Raw genomic sequence first — 19702 nt, forward strand, 5'->3', positions numbered from 1 at the left:
ATCTCTTAATCACGTCTTGTAAGAATAAACCAGTTTTTATACTGGACAACATATGTGTGGATACTGTGTATCTGTGATTGGCCGATATCTGCTGATAAAATCGCCCGGCAGATTTATTGATCGGGCTCTGATCTCTACTTATTTCTGTCCTTGCGCTGCCAAATTTCCCCTCTTGGGAATCAATAAAGCATCATCTTCTCTCTGAACTCTGATCCTAGAGCAGCTCAACCAACAATTTTCCAGCCTCAGAGCCTTTATAATCACATCGGAGGTGAACGGAGTCACTTTGTTTGTTACTAGTTGATCATATTGATCTGATTGAATGTTCTGATCACAGTTATTTCATTTCTGCTCATCTCAACGATTTCAGACACAGTTTGGTTGACTGCATCGCTAAAACACCAGATTATGTTGAGAAATATAATAAGAAGTATAATTCTTTAAGGACTGTATATTTAAATTCAGGCAAAGTCCTAACTTTAAAAATGAACTTTTTCCAGACTTTGCATGAACCTTGTCACACAAGACGATCAAAAATTCTAATTCCAGTATTCACATAAACCTTTTCCACTGTTTCTCTCTCGTGCAGACTGAGATTTAAAACATGAAATTCCGTGCAGCGACTCATCAGATCTGCAGAACGCCTAAAAATAATGACTTGTTGAACGCGGCCGTCCACACTGAGTCACTCATCAGCCTGTTGTTGCTTCACTCCGCTCGTCTCTGGTTCAGATCAGCCGTGTGGCAGCTCGTCAGTCGTTCTCACGTGTGACACAACGGGAGCCATTATAGCGGCGCTGCAGGCTGACCTACATCTGACTGTTGTCTGGGAGAGAGGCTGCATTCCAGTTCAGCTCGCAGGTCGCTGACCTACATCACTTCATTCTCCTGCACCGTCAGCCCAGCAGAGTCCACCTCTCAGATATGCTTCAGGTGATGTCATTCTCATACTGATCAGCGCAGTTTGGTTTGTTCTATACATACAAGATACGTAGAATATTGGTCTTTTGAGGCTGATATTGATCTTGGTGTTTTGGTCTCTCGGTTTTATGCCATCGTCACAAGAATTGTCACCAAGACAGGAACCAGGCAGTTTAACAGTCAGGAAATAAACTTCAGCTCTCTCTGGTGAACACACACACACACTGTTTCCAGTTTCTGCAGCGACATTTTTTTGTTACCACAGATGAAAAATACACCAATAACAGTAAATCTGCAGTCAACTCATACGGAACGATATCTCCACTTGAAGCACCTCAAGTTGGAAAAAAATAAGTTCTCTCAACAACAGTGAAAACGAAGATTAACCTGGTGGTTAATCTGTCGATGTTGGAGACAAATTGCTTCACAGTTTGGCAGAAAGCGCTGTTGTTCTGTTGTTGTTTGTTTGATATTTGCTACTAGTTTCTTCCCTTTTTGCGAGAAAACTCAAATTCAATCACCTAAATGTATGAATGAATGATGAAATACATCATGTTTTCCAAAAGAAACTGCCTTAAATGCCTTTTTAAACGCGATACAGCTACCTACTTGATGATAAGGATTTTTCAGCGTGCTTCGAATTGACGGCACGGATGTCATGACACGAGTCAGTAGCTCATAAATGTGCCAGCGCTAAATTAATGTGGCTGTCAGATAAAGATCAGAAAGCAGCCAACAAGACAGATTCTGCCTGATGTTCAGCTGTTAAACCAGTTCCTCCCTACATAATTCATAGCTTATCAGCAAAGATCTGTCTCTAAAGGTAGAGGAGACTTTTTCTTTCAATCAGTTTTGCGATCCAGTGAAAATCACCCACCAGAAGAAACGGCTCAACAACAAAAACAACACCAGTGAGGTCTTCTGATCGTCCTACAAAGCAGCATGTTTCCTTCAGCTGCTCTGAAGATGTAAAACAATCAGCACACTCACAGGACAGATGCATATTTTCATGCTCTTTCTATCCGTGTGTGCAGGTTTCATGCTAGCTCAGACACTGTTCACGGTGTCAGCACGGCCGAATGATGCAACACAGCAGCAACAAGCAGCTTTCATCCGACCGTCACTGAAGCTGCAGTCTGGACACTGAAAGCTGCTCTGTGATTTCCATAATCATCAATTCAAGATGCTGACGCTGCAGGAGACGACTGGCGGGGGGGGGGGAGAAGCTCCTGACGCTGCTGCATGCATGCTTGTGTGTGTGTGTTTGCAGATGTGAGCTTCAGGTTGCACGTCTCCACAGAACAGGAGGACGGAGCTGAAGATGGAGGGGCGGAGAACAACATCCATGACATCAGAGACAGATATGTACAGCCTAACTGCACCCTCACACACACACACACACACACACACACACACACACCTGCTGTCCGAGCAGCCACCTCTGTTAAATACCATCACACACACACACACACACACACACACACGAGGCGACTGGAGCTGCCGTCTGAATTGAATTAGCTGTGAATGACTCTGCGTGCATCGACAAAGCTCAGCCCATCCCCCTCTGCTCCTGCTCGCCCCGTCTCCATCACCACCACCTCCTCCTTCTCCTCCTCTGTCTCATCACAACAAAACACCCCGTCTCCTCCCCTTACACCCGTCTGCCTCCTCAGACTCGCACCGGCCGTGGGTGCCGTGAGGTCTCGGGATCAGCACGAGAGGTACTTACGAGCTGGTGAGGAGGCTACTCCATCGCGACGGCTCATCCGCTAGCAAGAACTGCCCCCCCTCCTCTCCTCCTCTTCCTCCATACCTCCCTCCCTCCTCTGTAGTCCCCTCCTCCTCACATCTGGATGCAGTGTAAGGTTCACAGCAGGAGCTCAACTGGCAATTATCATTATTATTGAAGAAATTCGTGAAAAATGCACATTACAGGTGCCCAGAGTCCATACAGGAGTCTTCAAGTTGCTTGTTTAGAGGAACAAATCATCCAAAACCCCAAAATGTGAAAGTTATAATGATATAAAATAAAAAAGCAGCACATGTTCATATTTAAGAGGCTGGAAACAGAACTGCTGTACTGGAATTTTGCTAAATTAAAGACCATATTTGAGTAGAAAAGTTCATCATATTGTGCCTGGAAACAAAAGTGTGATATCACTTTACGACCGGCGCAATCAGAGACAAAGCAACAGAAGCCCATAAAAGTCAGTCCAGGTTCTGATCTGATTACAGGTGCAGCTGTCAGCCGATGTTACTGTTACTGGACACGAGCTGGGACATTACCGCCGACGGGGCCGGAGCCGCCGACACAGACAGACCCAGCGGGGAACCCCCGTCTGGAAAACCTCCATCTGCCACCTTCTTCGATTTCAAATAAACCAGCCAGCCAGAGCGCCAAGAACAAGTAATGAGTTACAGGACAGGTCAACAGGTGAGAGAGGAGAGAGAGAAGGAAAACTACACAGAAACAGACAAAAAGGTCTGAGTAAAGAGAACAGAAATCTAAAGCGCTTTTCAGACGTGGAAGACATAAAACTGCCGATTTCATCCGTCTGTTACAGTCACGGCTGCCGTCACTGAGACCGCGCTGACAGCAGAAAGACAATTAACACACAAACACACAAACACACAGGAATCAGCCTGAAAACTAAAAAAGCCCCAAATCTCAAATTAATCTTATTTGCAATTAAACACACACAGACACAACTACAATTCAACTTTACTGCTGCACAAACAGACGACTCCACCTTCAGCCTCACAGTCCCTTGTTCCGACTTAACAAATCACTGCCGTTACCGAGACGAGCCGGCGGCACGAGAAGTGAGCCATTATCACCATGACGACCACCTGAAGGAAAAAAGCAGCCGAGGGGTTGTAATTGAGTCCTGTGTGGATTTCATGTCAGCATTAAACTGTCAAACAACACGACGCTAAATAAAAAGTGAAAAGCTCTGCTGGAAATGAACGACTTGACAAACTGCGTTTAACTGTGCGACCATGAAAGAAGTACATGTGCTGCAACAGGTGAGAGGAGGAGGAGGAGGAGGAGGAGGAGGAGGAGGGAGATTGTTATTTAAAGACAAACATCTGCCCCGCGTGCAGCTTCTTCAGACAATGAGGAGAGAGGATGGAGGCCCCCAGGAGGCCCCCGAGGCCGAGGGCCCGCTCGGCACAATGGCTCGTGTCAGCAGACGGCAGCTGCTGGGCCGGCTGACGGAGCACCCGGTTTGTTTTGGGGGACAAAGCCGAGCAGCGGGCCAGTGTCAACCAGTCTAATCCCTCGGCAAGTCCGACCTCAGCAGTCATCTGCCGTAAGTTAGTGAGGCGAGATGCACACAAAGGCCGAGGGATGCTGCGGTCATCACTGACTCTGAGTCAGCTCCTCTACAAACATGTGACACACTGCTGCAGGACTCTGGGCATGAACGCACCAACCAGTGACATCACTGACTCACTGCGCGGCCGTCACGTAAACGACTTCTTTTTATGTTGTTTAGAAGAGGGAAGCAGTGAACGGACACGGGTTATAGAACAAGACACGCTGCTTTAAGAGGTGAAATGTCTTTAGGTTACAGATGTTACCCTGGTTCTCTGAAAACATGATCGAGGTATCTCGGATCATTGCTGCAGTCAGGTTGATAAACAGGAGTGAAGATAAATCAAATTTTTAATCCCAAAAGTTTAAAAAGTCGTCTCAGAGTTGGGTCGGTAAGCGGCTCTGAAACATGGCCGACTCTGGATGTTTATTCCTCCAGAACGTTTGGCTCTGTCAGCTATAATCAGTGGCCTGGTGGTTTACATGTTTAATATTCACTGTGAATCAGATCTGTGAAAACAAAGTGCAGGTGCCATCAGATCCTTAACTCAGATTTGATTGGCTCAGAGACTTTAGGTGTGTCCTCTCTCAGCGTGCACAGACTGGTTGGATTAAACTCGTCTCGGGGGTTAAGAGAAGGCTGAAACCCACCGATCAACAAAACTATTTTAAGCCCCTTCACACCAACACCAACACTGAATAATCTAATTCCATCCTTGACCTGCACCGCAAACTGCAAACAACACGAACGTGTCAACGCTGAAAAGGTTTCCTGATCATGTTAAGCAGCTTGAGGAGAGACACTCCTCACGTTCATCAGCTTAGTTCACCCCTCGCTGCCGTCTGCAACAGGAGGTCCTCAGCCTCAAATCCCACAGATGATGATTAATAAGTCCAGTCTGTGTTCTGTGGCTGTTTTTCCTTGTTTGGTAAGAGTAATCTGATTACAATCATCCTTTAGACCATCGTGTTCTTCCAACTTTGTGTCAACCTTTTGGGGAGGGTCTGTTCCTGTCAGCAGTTCTAATCTCCAGTGCACAAACCATAAAGAAATGGTTTGGATGCGTTGGTGCAGAAGAACTGGACCGGACCTGCACTGAGCCCTCGACCCACCCGAACACGTCTGGGATGTCCTGGCCCACACACAGAAACCAGAATCTTCTGTGGCGGTGGTCTAATAAAATCTAAATCAACAGTGTGACAACTGCACATTCCAGCACAGACACGAGGCTCGTGCCTCAGCGGCGGCTCATTAACGGGCTTAGCCTCGTTATGCTGGTCAGTCCCTGAGGGGGCGGCGGGGGGAGGCAGCTGAGGGGAGGGGAGGGGAGGGCAAATCCACTGTTGTGTGTCACGCTCCCTCTGCTCTCTGGTCCCCCTTCTATTGTTAAAGACAGAGGGCTCATCTCTGTACGAAACAACCTGTTAGTCATGATGAAGACCATCAAAGTTCAGTTCTTCTGAGGCCCGGTCTGCAGATATCGTGAAGTTACCACCAAAATCATTTCTTCCAGAGCTGACGATGGAAGAAGCTAACGAGTACAGCATCTTTATCTGTGACTGTCTTTATGTGCGAAGTGTAGCTGTCGGTTCAGTGATCAACATACAAATCAGAGATTCAGAATCTGGACACAAACATTAAGTTCGATGAATCTAACGTGGAAACTTCCCCTCTGAATCTCGTCACATTTTATATTCAGAGCCTGAGAATAGACGGAGCAGCCGCAGTCACTGAACAGCCACCATATGGCAGATCTAAATCAGTCATTCTCATGGAGGATAAGTCACCTCCACCCCCTCCACCCGGATTGGTTTAACCCATCTGGCCCTGAGACAACATTCCACCACTCAGCTTGACTCGGCTCGCTGTATTTCATGAACTCGCCATCGACGAAAACACAGAGTCCTCTGAAAGGTCAACAAACAGGTTATTATGAGGAGGCGGAACGAAGCATCGGTTCAAACTCTCCGTCCTGTTGTTCGCCAGAGATGTAGCAGTAATTGTTGTGCACTCCGCCTGCAGCTCAGCGAGGACACGGACGATAATAATTACCGTTCTTTGACGACGGGAAAGCAGAGTTGCTGAAGCAGAGGGAGGAAAAAACCCTCGGCTAATGCGTGATACATGTGTCTGAGATCAACCTTGTTAGCGGTGAGGACACAAAATTACCCACAAACTCAGAACATTCAAACCAAAACAGACTCCAGCTTGATGGTTCGTACGGTGGCATCGGTTCAACAGCGAGGCCATTAGTCACACTGTGATTGACAGAGGAGTGTGAGGAGATCGGATCCGGAACTTTTTATTGTCGGGTCGTGCTCCCTGCTAATGAGAAAACACAACCTGCTCACATTCATGACCGTCTTCCCCTTTTAAAACACATGAATCACATGAACACGAGTTTGTTTCCATCCGACAAGCAAATTTTAAAATGTTGCAAACAAATGTAAATATCCAGGAAGCAGCTTCTCCTTCTTCTGTGAGTTAAATGTTCAATTAAACTCTTTTGTAAGGGTGTAGAAGGTTTTTTGCAAACTGAGTTTTCCAAATGGTGCAGCGCTGCTTCATGCAGCTCAGCAGTGAAGAGACACTTAAGCGGATGCGTGGACATTTCAGCAGCTCCTCTGTGTGTTGGAATGAGATTTGCATTTATGGATTAATAACAATATCGCTCTATCCACTGTCGGCTCAGAGGCTTTTATACTTTAATCTGCAGCCACAGGAGAAGAACAGCTGTGCTCTCGGAGGGGAAAACCAACAACGCTCTGTCAACAACAACCGTTCGTTCTGCCTGGAAAAGCATTCTCAAGCTCGGCAGGGCACGTTTAATATTCAGGCAGCATGTTATCGCTAACATGCTAAATGCTAAGGCTAACACAGGTAACTCTGTGTTCTCGTCTCACCTGGCCTCGATGTGGTCGAACAGATGCTGCCAGCGGTCGTTGACATCCTTCAGCTTGTCGTTGATTTCCGTCTCCTTCGTCTTGTTGCTGGCTGTGATGAGTTGTTCTCCGAGCTGCTTCAGATGGGTTTTATTCTCACTGAAGAGGTTGATCTCTTCCATACAGTCCTGGTAGAGAAAAGCATGGAATAAGTACCTGCACGTTCTCATATAAAACCACAGGAGTGACTCAAATGTCCTACTGGTATCATCATAGCTATAAGTCTGGCATTAATGATGAAGTTTCCACTTTGATGTCTAAAATAGGACAAATGAAAACATTTTTAAATCAATTTAAAACCACAAATCAAACCCGAATCAGTTCAACTTTAAAAGCATTATTCAAAATCCCAGATTTTCATGGAACATTTTACAACAACTTACTAAAGTTTCAATCAGAAATGAACCATATTAAAATGTCTGTGCACTGAAAACCGAGAACAAATGTTGACTCCTTTCACTTAATTCACCCTTCAGTTTAGGAAAAGGATCTTCTGACTTTGGACGTTTGCCAGAGAGTAAAATAATCTCCCGGTGAGAGTCTGTGTTTCAGGGCAGGACACTAAATTTAAAGCTCCAGGAGCCTGAAAGGGTTCAAACCCCCCGTCAGGGCAATAAGTTTGGTTTCTATAGAGCAATCGTCTTTACTGCCCCCCGACTCCGTCTCACACACCCTGACGAATGAAAAGGGGCCGCGAGCTCGACACAAAACAAACCCACGTGGTCCCGCTGGGGCTCCGACAGCTGTCCACTCTTTAACAATCAGGAGGGAATTCACAGCTTTTTTGAAAAGCCCAGACCGTCCCTGCACCACCACCTCCACCTCCACCTCCACCTCCACCCGGACACCGAGCGGCTCAGAGTGACACGGCAAAACAAACGCGACCACAGAAGCCAACGTGTTCCCGTGTCAAACTGTTTTCTTTTGCATTTTGCTGATAAAACTTTGAAGGATTTGTGCAGCTATAGAGCTCAAACAAATTGATATTTCTAATTTGCATTTGGGTGTTTATTTAAACACACATAATGATATAAATCACAGGATATATGGGCCTGGTTTTTGTTGTCTGCCTTTATCATTAAATCCTACCAAAGCCCATTCAAATTTTCTACATTTTTAAATCATCCTTCTACCAAGAAGCAAAGGTAAATGTGCCCAAAAGAAATAAAATCTCCTTGAAACTTTTTGGAGCTGCATCTTTTCATCAGCCAGTAAATGAAGTGTCTCATTCACACAGTCATCCTCAGCCATCAGCTCTGCAGGATGATGGATTTACAGCCACCCAAACATTAATGTCTCCTACCTTCTTGAGTTTCTCCACCATCTCCTCGATGTTGAGGTCGGAGTTGTGCGCCACCTTGTTCTCCATCTGCGTCAGCCACTCGCACAGCTCCTTGTTCTTCTCGTTGAAGATGATCCAGGCGTTCAGACGGTCCGCGATCTCTTGTTTACGCAGAGACACCTGAAACACAGAGGAGCGGGAAGAAAGAAATCAAATCAGCTTTATTACTTTAAGATGCTTAGTCTGAACTGTGTGTGCCTAATCTGTCTTATTAATAATGACACACATGCAGCACGCATCAGTTTAATTTCATTTGAGCTACTAGCAGGAATAACATGTAACAAGGGTCTTTCTTCTTCTTCTTCTTCTTCTTCTTCTTCTCATCTCATATTTATGGGCTGATTATCATCTTAAGACACAAGAATGGAGCTGGAAAATACTAAAGTGGTCATCAAACGAAGCCGATGGAAAAAGACTGAACACATAAATCCAGCTCCAACATAAGTGGTCAATATTCCTCAGAAAAAGAATAAAAATCAGGAATCTTGTCTCTTGGCTGCAGATTCTGCTTTCATGTGCAGATTTCTGATCCAACAGATCAGGTCCTGATCCGTTCGCTCACTCTGATTTACTGCTTTGTGCAGCAGAGCGAGGCAGAAAAAACAATCCAAATCATCTGTTAAATATGAAGATTACAACGTGTATTTTGCCAGACGGAGCTTTTGGACAGAGCTTGAGCTCACCTGGACACTGAAGTAAGAATGTGTTCTGACTTTCATGTTCAGAATCTTAAAGAACTTCCAGCGTTGGAAAGATGTCAGTGGAGGGGAGCCGAGCTGAAGAGCAGCGCTGCAGTGATGGACGTATATCAGGTTTTAGGAATAAATGCTCACTTTTTCAAGACAGGAAGCTTCACTTAGGTCTGTAACTGACATATATCTCATGTTCTTTCCCTCCTCCAGTAAAGAACAATAGTTTTCTCAGGAGGTGTGATTCACCTGTGTGTCAAACACAAACAGTAAAAAGTGAAAGTACATGTGAGTCCCCTCCCCCCTCCTCCAGACTCATTTCAATACAAAAGCTCTTCCTCCTGCAGCCTCTCAGCTCATTACTACATCTCTCTCCTGTCACCATCTGTTCCCCCCCGATACCCACAATGCCCCTCACCCCCCCACACTCAGACCTGTTGGTCTCTTCAGTCGCCCTAAAAGGACTCACAAGATTTACTAACTTAGCTCCTCATTAAAGGCTTAACAGTCATGAGAGGAGGACGACAACGAAACTGTGAACGCGGATTCAACTGCTGCAGATGTGAGAGCTGACGGCCGCTCTGCTCGGAGACAAACTTTGATTTAATAATCAAGAAAACTCTGCACCAACTTCCCCCCGACCGCCGTCACCTGACACACACAGTCACCAACAAAACCCAAAGTGTGTGACACGTGTTGGCTGTTCAATGATTAACCCTCCACAACCAGCAGCCCGACAGCTCGCTTCGTGTGTTTTAGACCCAAAAGGAACACAAGAGAAAGATAAGCAGCAGTTTCCCACAGAGAAAGTTTGTAGAGCAGTCTCTCTCATCCATCTTTACACTTAAATACAAACCATTACTTCTGCACCAACATCTGGATCCTAAATACCGACTCATGCTGTGCAGCTAGAGATCTTTAAAAGACAGAAAGATTTTAAGTTTGAAGAGAAACCAAACATACCAGGCTGAGTTTGGAGGAAATGTACATGGAGCCGCCAGAAAAACACCAGACTTGACTTAAATATTCGACTTTGTGCAGCTTCAATGAGAAGCTGGAACAAGCTGATGAAGACCTCAAATGTTTTATACACAACCCAAAAGATATCCAGTCGACTGTCACAGAGGAGGAAACCAGCACATATTCATATTTAAGAAGCGGGAATGTGTGAATGTTTAAGCTTCTTTTCTCAAAGAATAATACAAACATCAGGAGCCACACGACATCATGACATGAAGATGGTTTTTATGTATTAAAGAAGTCAAATTAAACTCAAAGCAGGAGCATCTTGTTGGTCAGAGGCTTGTGATTGGACGACAACCTGCGTGACTCCACCTGCAGAGGAGTTGGTGTATGAAGCCCGTCAGACTCACCTTGAGGCAGAGTTCCTCCCACTGACAGTGCAGGTGCTCCACCTGCTCCTGCAGCAGCAGGACATCGTCGGCGATGATGTACTGCGACAGATCCGTCTTCATGGTGCTCAGCTCCGTCAGGCTCTCAGCCCAGTCCTCCAGGGAGTCCTCGTTCTCCTGCATACCATAACACACCAACCGGCACAACAAACCGTCAGGGACCCCCTCAACAGCTCGCTCTCTCACAACTAATGTCTCTCTCTCTGTGCCCGGCCCCTTTCTCTGTCTCTGTCTCTCTCTCTCTCTCCCCCCGCCCAGAGAGGATTATGGGCCACGGGCTGCAGGCCGGGCCGGGGGAGGGGTGACAGGGTGACAGTGGAGGGGGAGGGGAGGGGATTGAGGGAGGGGTGGAGGTTAACGGCTGTGATGGGTCAGAGAGGATGAGTGTAGACGAACCCGTTTCAAACTTGGCTTTGAAACTTTTAAGTGTCTGTTTCCTCCTTAAAGTCCCTGAAGGCAACACGTCTGTCTGCAGCTCTACGACTGTTTCCTGTCCGGACTCATCATCTAGAACTTAACATTTTTTTTGTAAAAGCTCCATCTTTTAAATAATCCCAGTACAATGCACGCCGGAGTAAACACCTTCAGGGAAACACGTTTATTTACTTGCTTGCTGAGAGTTAGATTAGAAGATCAGAACGATTCTTATAAATAAATAATTAAATGTTTGAGGTTCTTTTAAATAAGCAAAGCCAAAGAACCACCTCGTTGTTACACAGAATGAGTCCTGAACCAAATATATAAGAACGTCACTGCCCCCGCCGCTCCACTCAGTGATGTTTTGCGTGTTTTGATTTGTACCTTGTTGAATTTCTCAGCGCTCTGCAGCTCCTCGTCGCTGTCTGGCATCGACTGGTTCAGTCTGGTCTTCATGTCCTTCAGCTGCATCATGCTGTCTGTGAGTCCGGCCTCGCAGCGCTCCCAGTTCTGAGGCCCGATAAATAAAACTCAATCAATCAAACAGATCAATGCGGCAGGTTCTCAAAAAAACAAAAACACTGATTGGCTTTTAGAGCAACGAGCGAGCCGCTCCACTCCTCCTACTTCTTCTTCTTCTTTGTCTTTGACTTCCTAAACATGTCCACCGTCATTAATTAGAGCTGATTGGATTAACTGGGCCGCTCTCAGGAAAACACAAACAGTCAGAGAAGACGGGAGACAGATGGAGGAGGGAGGATTCAGACTGCAGTCAGACAGTCAGGTGTGTGAGCAGGCTCAATACACAAAAATACACCTCGTTCATCAGGCTGTGGGGAAACCTGCAGCTAATTCCTGCTAGAAGAGACCCTAAGAGGGAGGAACGAGTCTCTCCTGCAGCATGTACGCTTCAGGGCTGCAAAACTCCAACATGACCAAGTGCAATATCCAAACCACAGAAGGTCAAACGTGTGACTAAGAAGGTGATGTCACTGTCTCGAGGGAGCGACGGTGCAGCTCTCTCACTGTCACTCAGATAATGTTGCTGATCTGTATTGATTTTGTATCTCCAGAGGAACCTGACCCTCAGATTTAAATCGACCGGAAGCGGCTGGTTCGGTTACACGCAGCCGAACAGATAGTAACTCAGGCCACACACGTGCGTGGGTGAATATCTGAGGAGGATCTGTTACAAGACGACATTTCTACTGAGAGGAAAACTTGATAGCTGCTTTTAGAAAGTACGAATACGGAGACGATCTCGGAGAAAAGACGATAAGGACATTTTCAAAGACATAAAGCAGAGAAAGCTTCACACTTGTGAGGGTGGAAACAGGAACAGATCATTAAAATTTTGATTCCAGGCTAAAAACCAAGACCAGGGCGTTGCTGTTTGAGTCCAGACAACATCCAAATAAGGCCGTTTAAGATAAATCCAAGACAGAAGATATTCAGTATCAACAGCGAGCTACAAGAACCTGACAGGGAGAGAACGACTACCTTGACGATGGCCTCGGTGAGGTCCATCCTCCGGCCCAGCAGGCTGTGCAGGTTGTCCCACTCCTCCTGCAGGGTTCCCAGGTCCGTCTGCAGCTGAGTCTGGATCTCCTCGTCCCCCATGGAGAAGAGCTGGCGGCCGACGTCCAGGGTGTGGATGAAGCTGGACTGGTACCTCTGGAACAGCAGCTCCGTGTGCTGAGGAGCGAGAGTGGAGGGAGGGAGGACAGGAGGAGGCGTCTTTAAAGAGGAGCAGCTTTTTGTTCAAGCTATCTTCACCAACGATCAACTCAAATCTCATCTCCTCTTTTCATTACAGGCTTAAAGGAATCAGAATGGAGACTCTGTTCCTCGTCTCTTTTGTCTATCTGAGGTAAATCTAATCAGCAGCAGTCGTTTCTCTGTCTTCAGTCTGAACTAACATCCATTTCTTCATGATAGTTTCCATCAGTTCCCTGAATGTAATTAAAATCCAGGCCTGGCTCTGCTCTGCCCGTCTCACCTGGAGGTCCTGCAGGGAGCGTCGGAGCTGCTGCAGGCTGCAGCGGGCCGGGCCGGCGGGGGGAAGGAGCAGCTGGGTCTCTGACAGGAACTTCTGCAGCTTGCTCAGGCTGCGGCTGTACTGGTGCCAGTGCTTCACCAGCCCCTCCACCAGGGAGCGCCTCTGGTCCGCCCGCTGCACCGCCCCCTGCCAGTGCTCCCTGAGCGAGGCCAGCTTCAGGATGAAGTCGCTCCTGGAGATATAAACAGTCAGATGTCAGTCAAGATTAGATATTTTCATGCTTTCATACTGGATCCTGTTTACACATAGAACCTGGCAACACGTTTGATCGTCTCACCTGTCCTCCACCTCTCCTTTCTGCAGCAGGTGAAGAGCTTCAGTCACCACTGAATGAAGGATCTGGTGACCGATGGACAGCTCGGCCTGGAAGCGCTGAAACACCAGGAGAGGATCACACATCTCTGCGTGTTTGTATGGACTGCTGAAGTCTATCAGTGAGTGTGTTTGTCACGTTTCATACCTTGTGTGTGCAGAGCTGCTCTCTGAGGCCGATGTAGGAACCGGCCACGTCTACAGTCAGCCCGTCCTCCATCCTCTGCAGGAACGACATCCAGCTCTCACACTTCTGCTCAAAGCTCTGCCGCCTCAGTGCCTCCGTCTGCAGCTCGCTGCGCATCCACAAACACAAAAACACACCGTCAGAACACAACATGACATCTGTTAACCTGTGAGGTGACTGAAGACGCTCAGAGTCTTGTGACTGAACCAACGTAGAGAGGGTGAACATGGAGAGGTTTCTCCAGGTTAATCAAAAAAACAGATTGCTCGATAATTAAAATAATCATCAGCTGCAGCCCTGGAATGCATCATGACATCAGATATTCCTGTAGAGATCTGCGGTCTGACCTGCAGGCCTCCTCAGCTCGGGCGGAGGCGTCGGCCCAGCAGCGGTTGAGGCGCTGCAGGCGGCGTGCTGCAGCGTCACCTGGCGTCAGACTGCGGCTCAGCTCGTTCAGCACATCCAGGTCAGCAGACAGGCCGCTCAGCTGCAGGAGGCCAGACTGGAAACATATGGCGGCATCTCAGATCACAGGAGATCACAACAGTCTGGACGAGTTCACACATGACATCACCAACACGCCACACGCATGTTCTGAGTTCTCCTGCCCCCATTTTGTGCTCAATTCTTTTTAATTTATGGAAACACTGATCTAAAATTTCTTCCTCTCGGGTGGAGACAAAAACCTTGTAGACGCTCTGAAGCTTTCAGTATTTTGTAGCTCAACAAAAGAATATTTAACACATAATTTCATGAAAACTGAGCAATTTACATTCAGAATAGCTACAAAACCAACTTATACACACAGTTAATTATTATTTAACATCTTTTTACAAGACAGAAAAAATTAAACTTGCTTCTTGTAAATTCTTTAATCAAGTTAATTTGTACAAAAATTAAAAAAAAACCCTCTAACTTCCAATAAGAAAACCTTTCTAGCTGCAATATATTCAACACAATGCCAGTTCTTACTTTATCTTAATTCACAACAACACAAAACAACATTCATTCATGAACTTCTCTCTCTCACCTGGTCCGCTGTCTGAGTCTGATCCTGCAGAAGCTGCTGCCAAAGATCCAGGTTCCTCTCCAGTGACACCAGTATGCTTCCAAACTCCTGCAGCCGCTTGAGCTCCTCCTACACACACACACACACACACACACACACACACACACACACACACACACACACACACACACACACGCACACACACACACACACGACCATCTGTGAGTTAATTTATAGGTCAGTGTCACACTCGGGTCAGGAAACAGGTAAGCCCGACCCTGACGACACGTCTGTATCTGCACAGTCTAAAAATAGGAACTAGAGCAAACATGTATTTCACTGTTTTCTTTATAAACAACACAAATATTATGATATTGTGAATAAAATCATTTTTGCAGAGCCGATTAGAAATCAGCTCTGACTTGTAAATGGTTTCAGAGGCAGTCAAGCAGCAGCAGGTTGCAGTAAAATCAATACATTCACATCTCAACACCGTCTTTACTTCAACTGTGTTTTCAGGAAGCAGCTCTGAGTCACAGCTCCAGTCTGACGTCACTCAGTCACACACACACACTCATTCATTCATTCATTCATTCATTCATTCATGAAGTCGTACCTGCAGCTGACCCAGCTTCCCTGCCAGAGTCCTGCTGAGCTGCTGGACCCCGCGCGACAACAGTCGGCTCTCTGATTGGACCAGACTGGCAGCGGAAGGTTCCAGGTGGCCAATCAGGTCCTTGGAGGCCTCCAGCACCTCCTCCAGGTCAGACTGTAGAGTGTCCGTCCTCTCCTGGAGACTCTGGAGAAGAGATAAGAGGACTTTAGCATGTTGTGTTAGTGTAGAGACACGTGAGACTGTTCTGCAACGACAAGGTCTGGTTGTATTTATTTATTTATTTATTTAGTGTTTGTCTGTAGAAGCTTTAAAACTAGTGAAAAGCCAGAAGACACAAGCAATATCTCAGCTGTGGAGAAGCAAATGAGCATTAATACTACAGATCTAGAAAGTCTTTGTTCAGGACAGTTTTCACACTGTTAGCAAACCCCATCCACTGAAAACGGTCGAGACATGAAGCTGAAATCTCCACAAAGGCTAATAAATGGATGTCTGGCTCATATCTTCGTATCTTGAGGACGTGTGTGCAAAAACAGTGCAGTGGAAAAAGAGGACTTGAGTTTAGATGTTGTAAAAGTTTTAAAATTTCAAAAAACTCTCCAAAACTTTAAAAAAGTGACATGAAAGTGTTGCCAGAAGACTCTTTAAACTCTGACAGATGGTGAGTTTGGAGAGCGACGGATGATGAGTCACTGAGAGTGAAAAACAGAAATAATGGATGTGTTTTTGATGATTTTCATATCTTTTAATATCTCTTTTTCGCCACTTCCTGCAGATCCACACAGCTTGCTTTCTATGAACCTTTTATGAACTTGAGCAACTTCTTCCTGAAAGGATTTCTAAAGAAGGATTCAGGTTTCTATTTCTGACAGTAAGAGCCCTTCACTCTGCAAAACACGGAACATGACATGAAATCGTCCACGCTGGAGGAGAAATTCGACAGACGCTGGAGAAGGAAATTCTCTTCCTGTGTTTGAGTTGCTTCACCTGGACGTTGTGAATCTTGACAGCGATCTGCTCCACGGTGTTGTCATCCGTCGGCGCTCTGCTCAGCTCCGCCTCCACGTCGCTCTGCAGCTTCTGCAGCCGCTCGGAGAAAGACGCAGCCAGCCGGGCGTAGATCTCCCACACCTGCAGGACAGCCCGACTCCTCTGGAGCTGCTCGTCCAACGCTCTGGACACGGCTGTCCACCTGGAGGACACAAAGACGACAGATTAATGAGTGTGACTGCATGTATGTGTGTCTGAAGCTGCTTGTAGTCCGTCTCACCTGTCTCTCTGTCCGTCCAGCTGCCCGGTGACGAAGGCGGCAGCAGCAGGACTGATGGTGTCTCTGAGGGAGGAGACGCTTCCACTCAGCTCGTCCCACTCGGCCTCTGAAGCTTCTGCCTCCTCGTGAAGAAGCTGCTCAAACACAACAAACAGTGTGAGGTGACTTCCTGGATCTATTTGAATTATTTCCATCAAACACGTCTGAGTCCGTCCACTCCAGAACAAGCTGGTGATGAATTATAAAAACGTGCTACCTGCAGCCTCTGGTGGAGATCTCTGTGTGCCTGCAGGCAGATCTGAGGGCCGCCGTGATGATCAAGAGTCTGAGACGTCCTCGCTGTTTTCTGCATCATCTGATTCAGTAGATTCGTCGAACAGTCCCACAGCTGCTGGGCCTGAACCAGCCTCTGTCTGACTGATTCATTCTGGTAAACAACAGACGGAGGACAAAGACAAGCAGGTAAATAAAGGTGGGACGGCTTCTTCTAGTAAATGATGTTGATGGTGGTCATACAGCGAGCAACAAGAACGTCAACATTTCATTTCTACATGTTCCCTCTGTGTCGCTCACCTGTAGTTTCAGAGCTGCACAGGCCTGGATGCAGTTTTCTGTCTGAGAGATGAAATCACAGCCGCTGTTTCCTCCTCCATCATCGAGTCTGTCTCTCACCTCCTGAAGAGCTGCAGACTTCTGCCCGATCTTCCCCTCCAGATCCTGAGACACAGCCAGAAAAAGAAGATGAAAACCTTAATGAGCCGGCTGAGAAGGCATGTGGAGCTTTTTGTGTTTTGTCGCTTGGTCCAGAGTTCGGATGCGACCTCTGACCTCGCAGGCGTCGATGCTCCTCTGCAGCTCCGTCCGGCTGCTGGGCGTCTGAGCCGAGTCCATCCAGAGGTTTTGATCCGTGATCCAGCTGCTGATCTGCTGCAGACGGGCCTCCCGCTCCGTCCTGCTCCTCAGCTCCTCCTCCACCTGCTGGATCTGAACACCACCACAAAACAGCAACAGCAGGTCAGACACGTGACTTCTGAAGGGCCGAGGACTTCAGAATATGAAAACTCAGGTGGGCGACAGGTTCGGACCTGAGAGCTGAGGGTTTCCTGCAGACTGAGCCACTGATGGGTCACCCGACCCTGCTCCTCTGCAAACTGGGTGTGTTCATAGCGCCTCCTCTGCTCCTCCTCAGTACTGCACGTATGTAACGGCTGACGCACATAATCCAGTGTGGCCTGATGGGCCGACATCTCCGTCTGACACTCCTGAGAGAAGAGAGGCAAGTAAAAAAAATCTACTAGAACCCAAAGATCACCGGTCCAGAACTTGAATTAAAAACATACGACAGCTGGCAGAACATTTAATATATATTTCAGTCCACTGTTCAGTCGTTTTCCACCTTGCAGTACTTCAGGAGCTGACTCAGCTCACTGTGGTTGGAGGAGGTTCGGTTGGTTCTGCTGTGATGCTCCTCCAGTCGGGCCTCGGCAGCTTCCAGCCAGGCCTGCAGCTCCAGCAGCGCCCCCTGCTGGGTCAGCGTCTTCATCCATCGCTGAGGAGACAAGAAATCACAAACTTACTCCCACAAACGTAACTTTTAATCACGTGATTTCTTGTGGCGTCTTTACTTTAAATTGTGTCTTTCTTGACCTACGAGGTGAATGCATCTGACGTCAGCTTTTAAACTGAATTTGAACCCGAAGAGGAAAAGATTGAGAGGGGAAAAGACTTTCAGAATCAGAGGAGAAACAAGAAGGGTGGAGAATAACAAGAGCAGAAGGACGAAGAGGAGATGAGAGGGGATGAAGAGGAGGGACAGGAGGAGAGCACTGAGGAAGAAGAGCAGGAAAAAAGGAGGAAGAGGAGATCCACACAGACAGACAGACAGACAGACAGACGGATGGAGGGGAGAATGGCTTCACACCAATCAGAGTGAAGAGTCCTCTTGTCGGCTTTGTGCTGCACAGTGGGGATGTTTAAAACTAATGACAGAGACTGAAGCTGGTTTCTGAAATACCAAACTGCTCCGTACTGTACATGTGGGCATGGAAGAGAGGATCCAGGTGAAACTTTGACATTTTAGAAACACATCAGTAGAAGTAAAACTGGATGTTTGTGATCCTGCATTACAGCGACTCCACTTCACAGGGAGTCCGCTCACCTTATGCAGAGCTTGTTGGACGACAGGAACGTCAGCCAGCAGACCGGACCAGCCCAGCTCTATCTGTCGGAGCTGGTAGTGGACCGAGCAGGGATCTGAGTCCGAAGCCTCGCTGTCCTCTGGGCTCCTCTCAGAGTCTCCATCTGCTTCCTTCAGCTGGACCAGCTGAGCTGCAGTACCGATCACGGCCACCTTGAGTCCAGATCTGGCCTCTAAATGTTTGGTCAAAGCCTGAAAAAGAAAATGTTTTCAGCTTCTCTCATAAATAATCAACGAACTCTCATGAAGATGGGAGTCAGATGAGTGGAGTTCTCACCACGAACTGGAGGTAGGTGTCCCGCCTCCGTTCAACATCCATCTCCTCATTGGCTGAGACGGAGAGCTGACTCCATCTGTCAATCATCTCTCTGGCCCCGCCCACCCAGTCAGACAGCACAGCAGAGTCATGAAGAAATCTGTTTGTTGGTGGAAAACAGACAAAAAATATTTTCTACATTTTAAAGAAGTCGAAACGTCTGCAGTCTAAACTAAAAGTTTAATGTGGTTCTCATGGCTCACCTGCTCCTCAGCTTCCACTTCCTGTCTACGTTGGTGCGTTTGTGCTCCAGCTTCTTCTGCAGGACTCTCCAGCGTGCCTCCAGCTGACCGGTGGCCACACCCACTCCTCTACAGCCCGCCTCCTGCAGCCAGAGCCCCGCCTCCAGCATCCGACTGAACCGCGCTTTGTTCCCCTCCAGAACGCCACGCAGCTCCTGTCAGAAGCACAAAACTGTCAAACACTGTCCGACACAACATCTGAACCTTTTACTTTAATCTGAATTTTAAACTTTAAGGGGGAAACCCAGATGCTAGTTTTGTTTTTTTCTTATTTAGCACTTATTTTCAACGAGCTACGAGCTTTAGCATGAGCTTGTGTCGCATGCAACTTCACATGAGTTTTTGCAATGATATTTAATTCTGGTGAGCATGTGCAAAAAAACAAGTAAACATACATATTAAGTATAAACGTCATAAGACTGGATCCGTTAGCATAGCATGCTAGTATTAT

At 47.1% G+C, this 19702-nt stretch overlaps 1 protein-coding gene across 1 annotated transcript in view; it reads right to left on the bottom strand.

The window, feature by feature from the left end:
• syne2b (spectrin repeat containing, nuclear envelope 2b) overlaps nucleotides 1–19702 on the bottom strand; it is a 111570-nt gene that overhangs the window by 15216 nt on the left and 76652 nt on the right. Inside the window, exons 94-114 of the mRNA XM_030443159.1 lie at nucleotides 19213–19406; nucleotides 18971–19109; nucleotides 18655–18885; nucleotides 17893–18045; nucleotides 17582–17758; nucleotides 17325–17480; nucleotides 17070–17213; nucleotides 16753–16923; nucleotides 16497–16630; nucleotides 16214–16418; nucleotides 15227–15409; nucleotides 14632–14739; nucleotides 13949–14103; nucleotides 13563–13710; nucleotides 13380–13474; nucleotides 13043–13274; nucleotides 12544–12738; nucleotides 11428–11553; nucleotides 10588–10743; nucleotides 8487–8645; nucleotides 7145–7311 (exon numbers count right to left, since the gene is read on the bottom strand). Coding sequence (XP_030299019.1) covers nucleotides 7145–7311; nucleotides 8487–8645; nucleotides 10588–10743; nucleotides 11428–11553; nucleotides 12544–12738; nucleotides 13043–13274; nucleotides 13380–13474; nucleotides 13563–13710; nucleotides 13949–14103; nucleotides 14632–14739; nucleotides 15227–15409; nucleotides 16214–16418; nucleotides 16497–16630; nucleotides 16753–16923; nucleotides 17070–17213; nucleotides 17325–17480; nucleotides 17582–17758; nucleotides 17893–18045; nucleotides 18655–18885; nucleotides 18971–19109; nucleotides 19213–19406 — 3428 coding nt within the window. The remainder of the gene's footprint in view (nucleotides 1–7144; nucleotides 7312–8486; nucleotides 8646–10587; nucleotides 10744–11427; nucleotides 11554–12543; nucleotides 12739–13042; nucleotides 13275–13379; nucleotides 13475–13562; nucleotides 13711–13948; nucleotides 14104–14631; nucleotides 14740–15226; nucleotides 15410–16213; nucleotides 16419–16496; nucleotides 16631–16752; nucleotides 16924–17069; nucleotides 17214–17324; nucleotides 17481–17581; nucleotides 17759–17892; nucleotides 18046–18654; nucleotides 18886–18970; nucleotides 19110–19212; nucleotides 19407–19702) is intronic.

Source organism: Sparus aurata, chromosome 16 (assembly GCF_900880675.1).
Source record: "Sparus aurata chromosome 16, fSpaAur1.1, whole genome shotgun sequence".
Classification (NCBI taxonomy): Eukaryota; Metazoa; Chordata; class Actinopteri; order Spariformes; family Sparidae; genus Sparus; species Sparus aurata.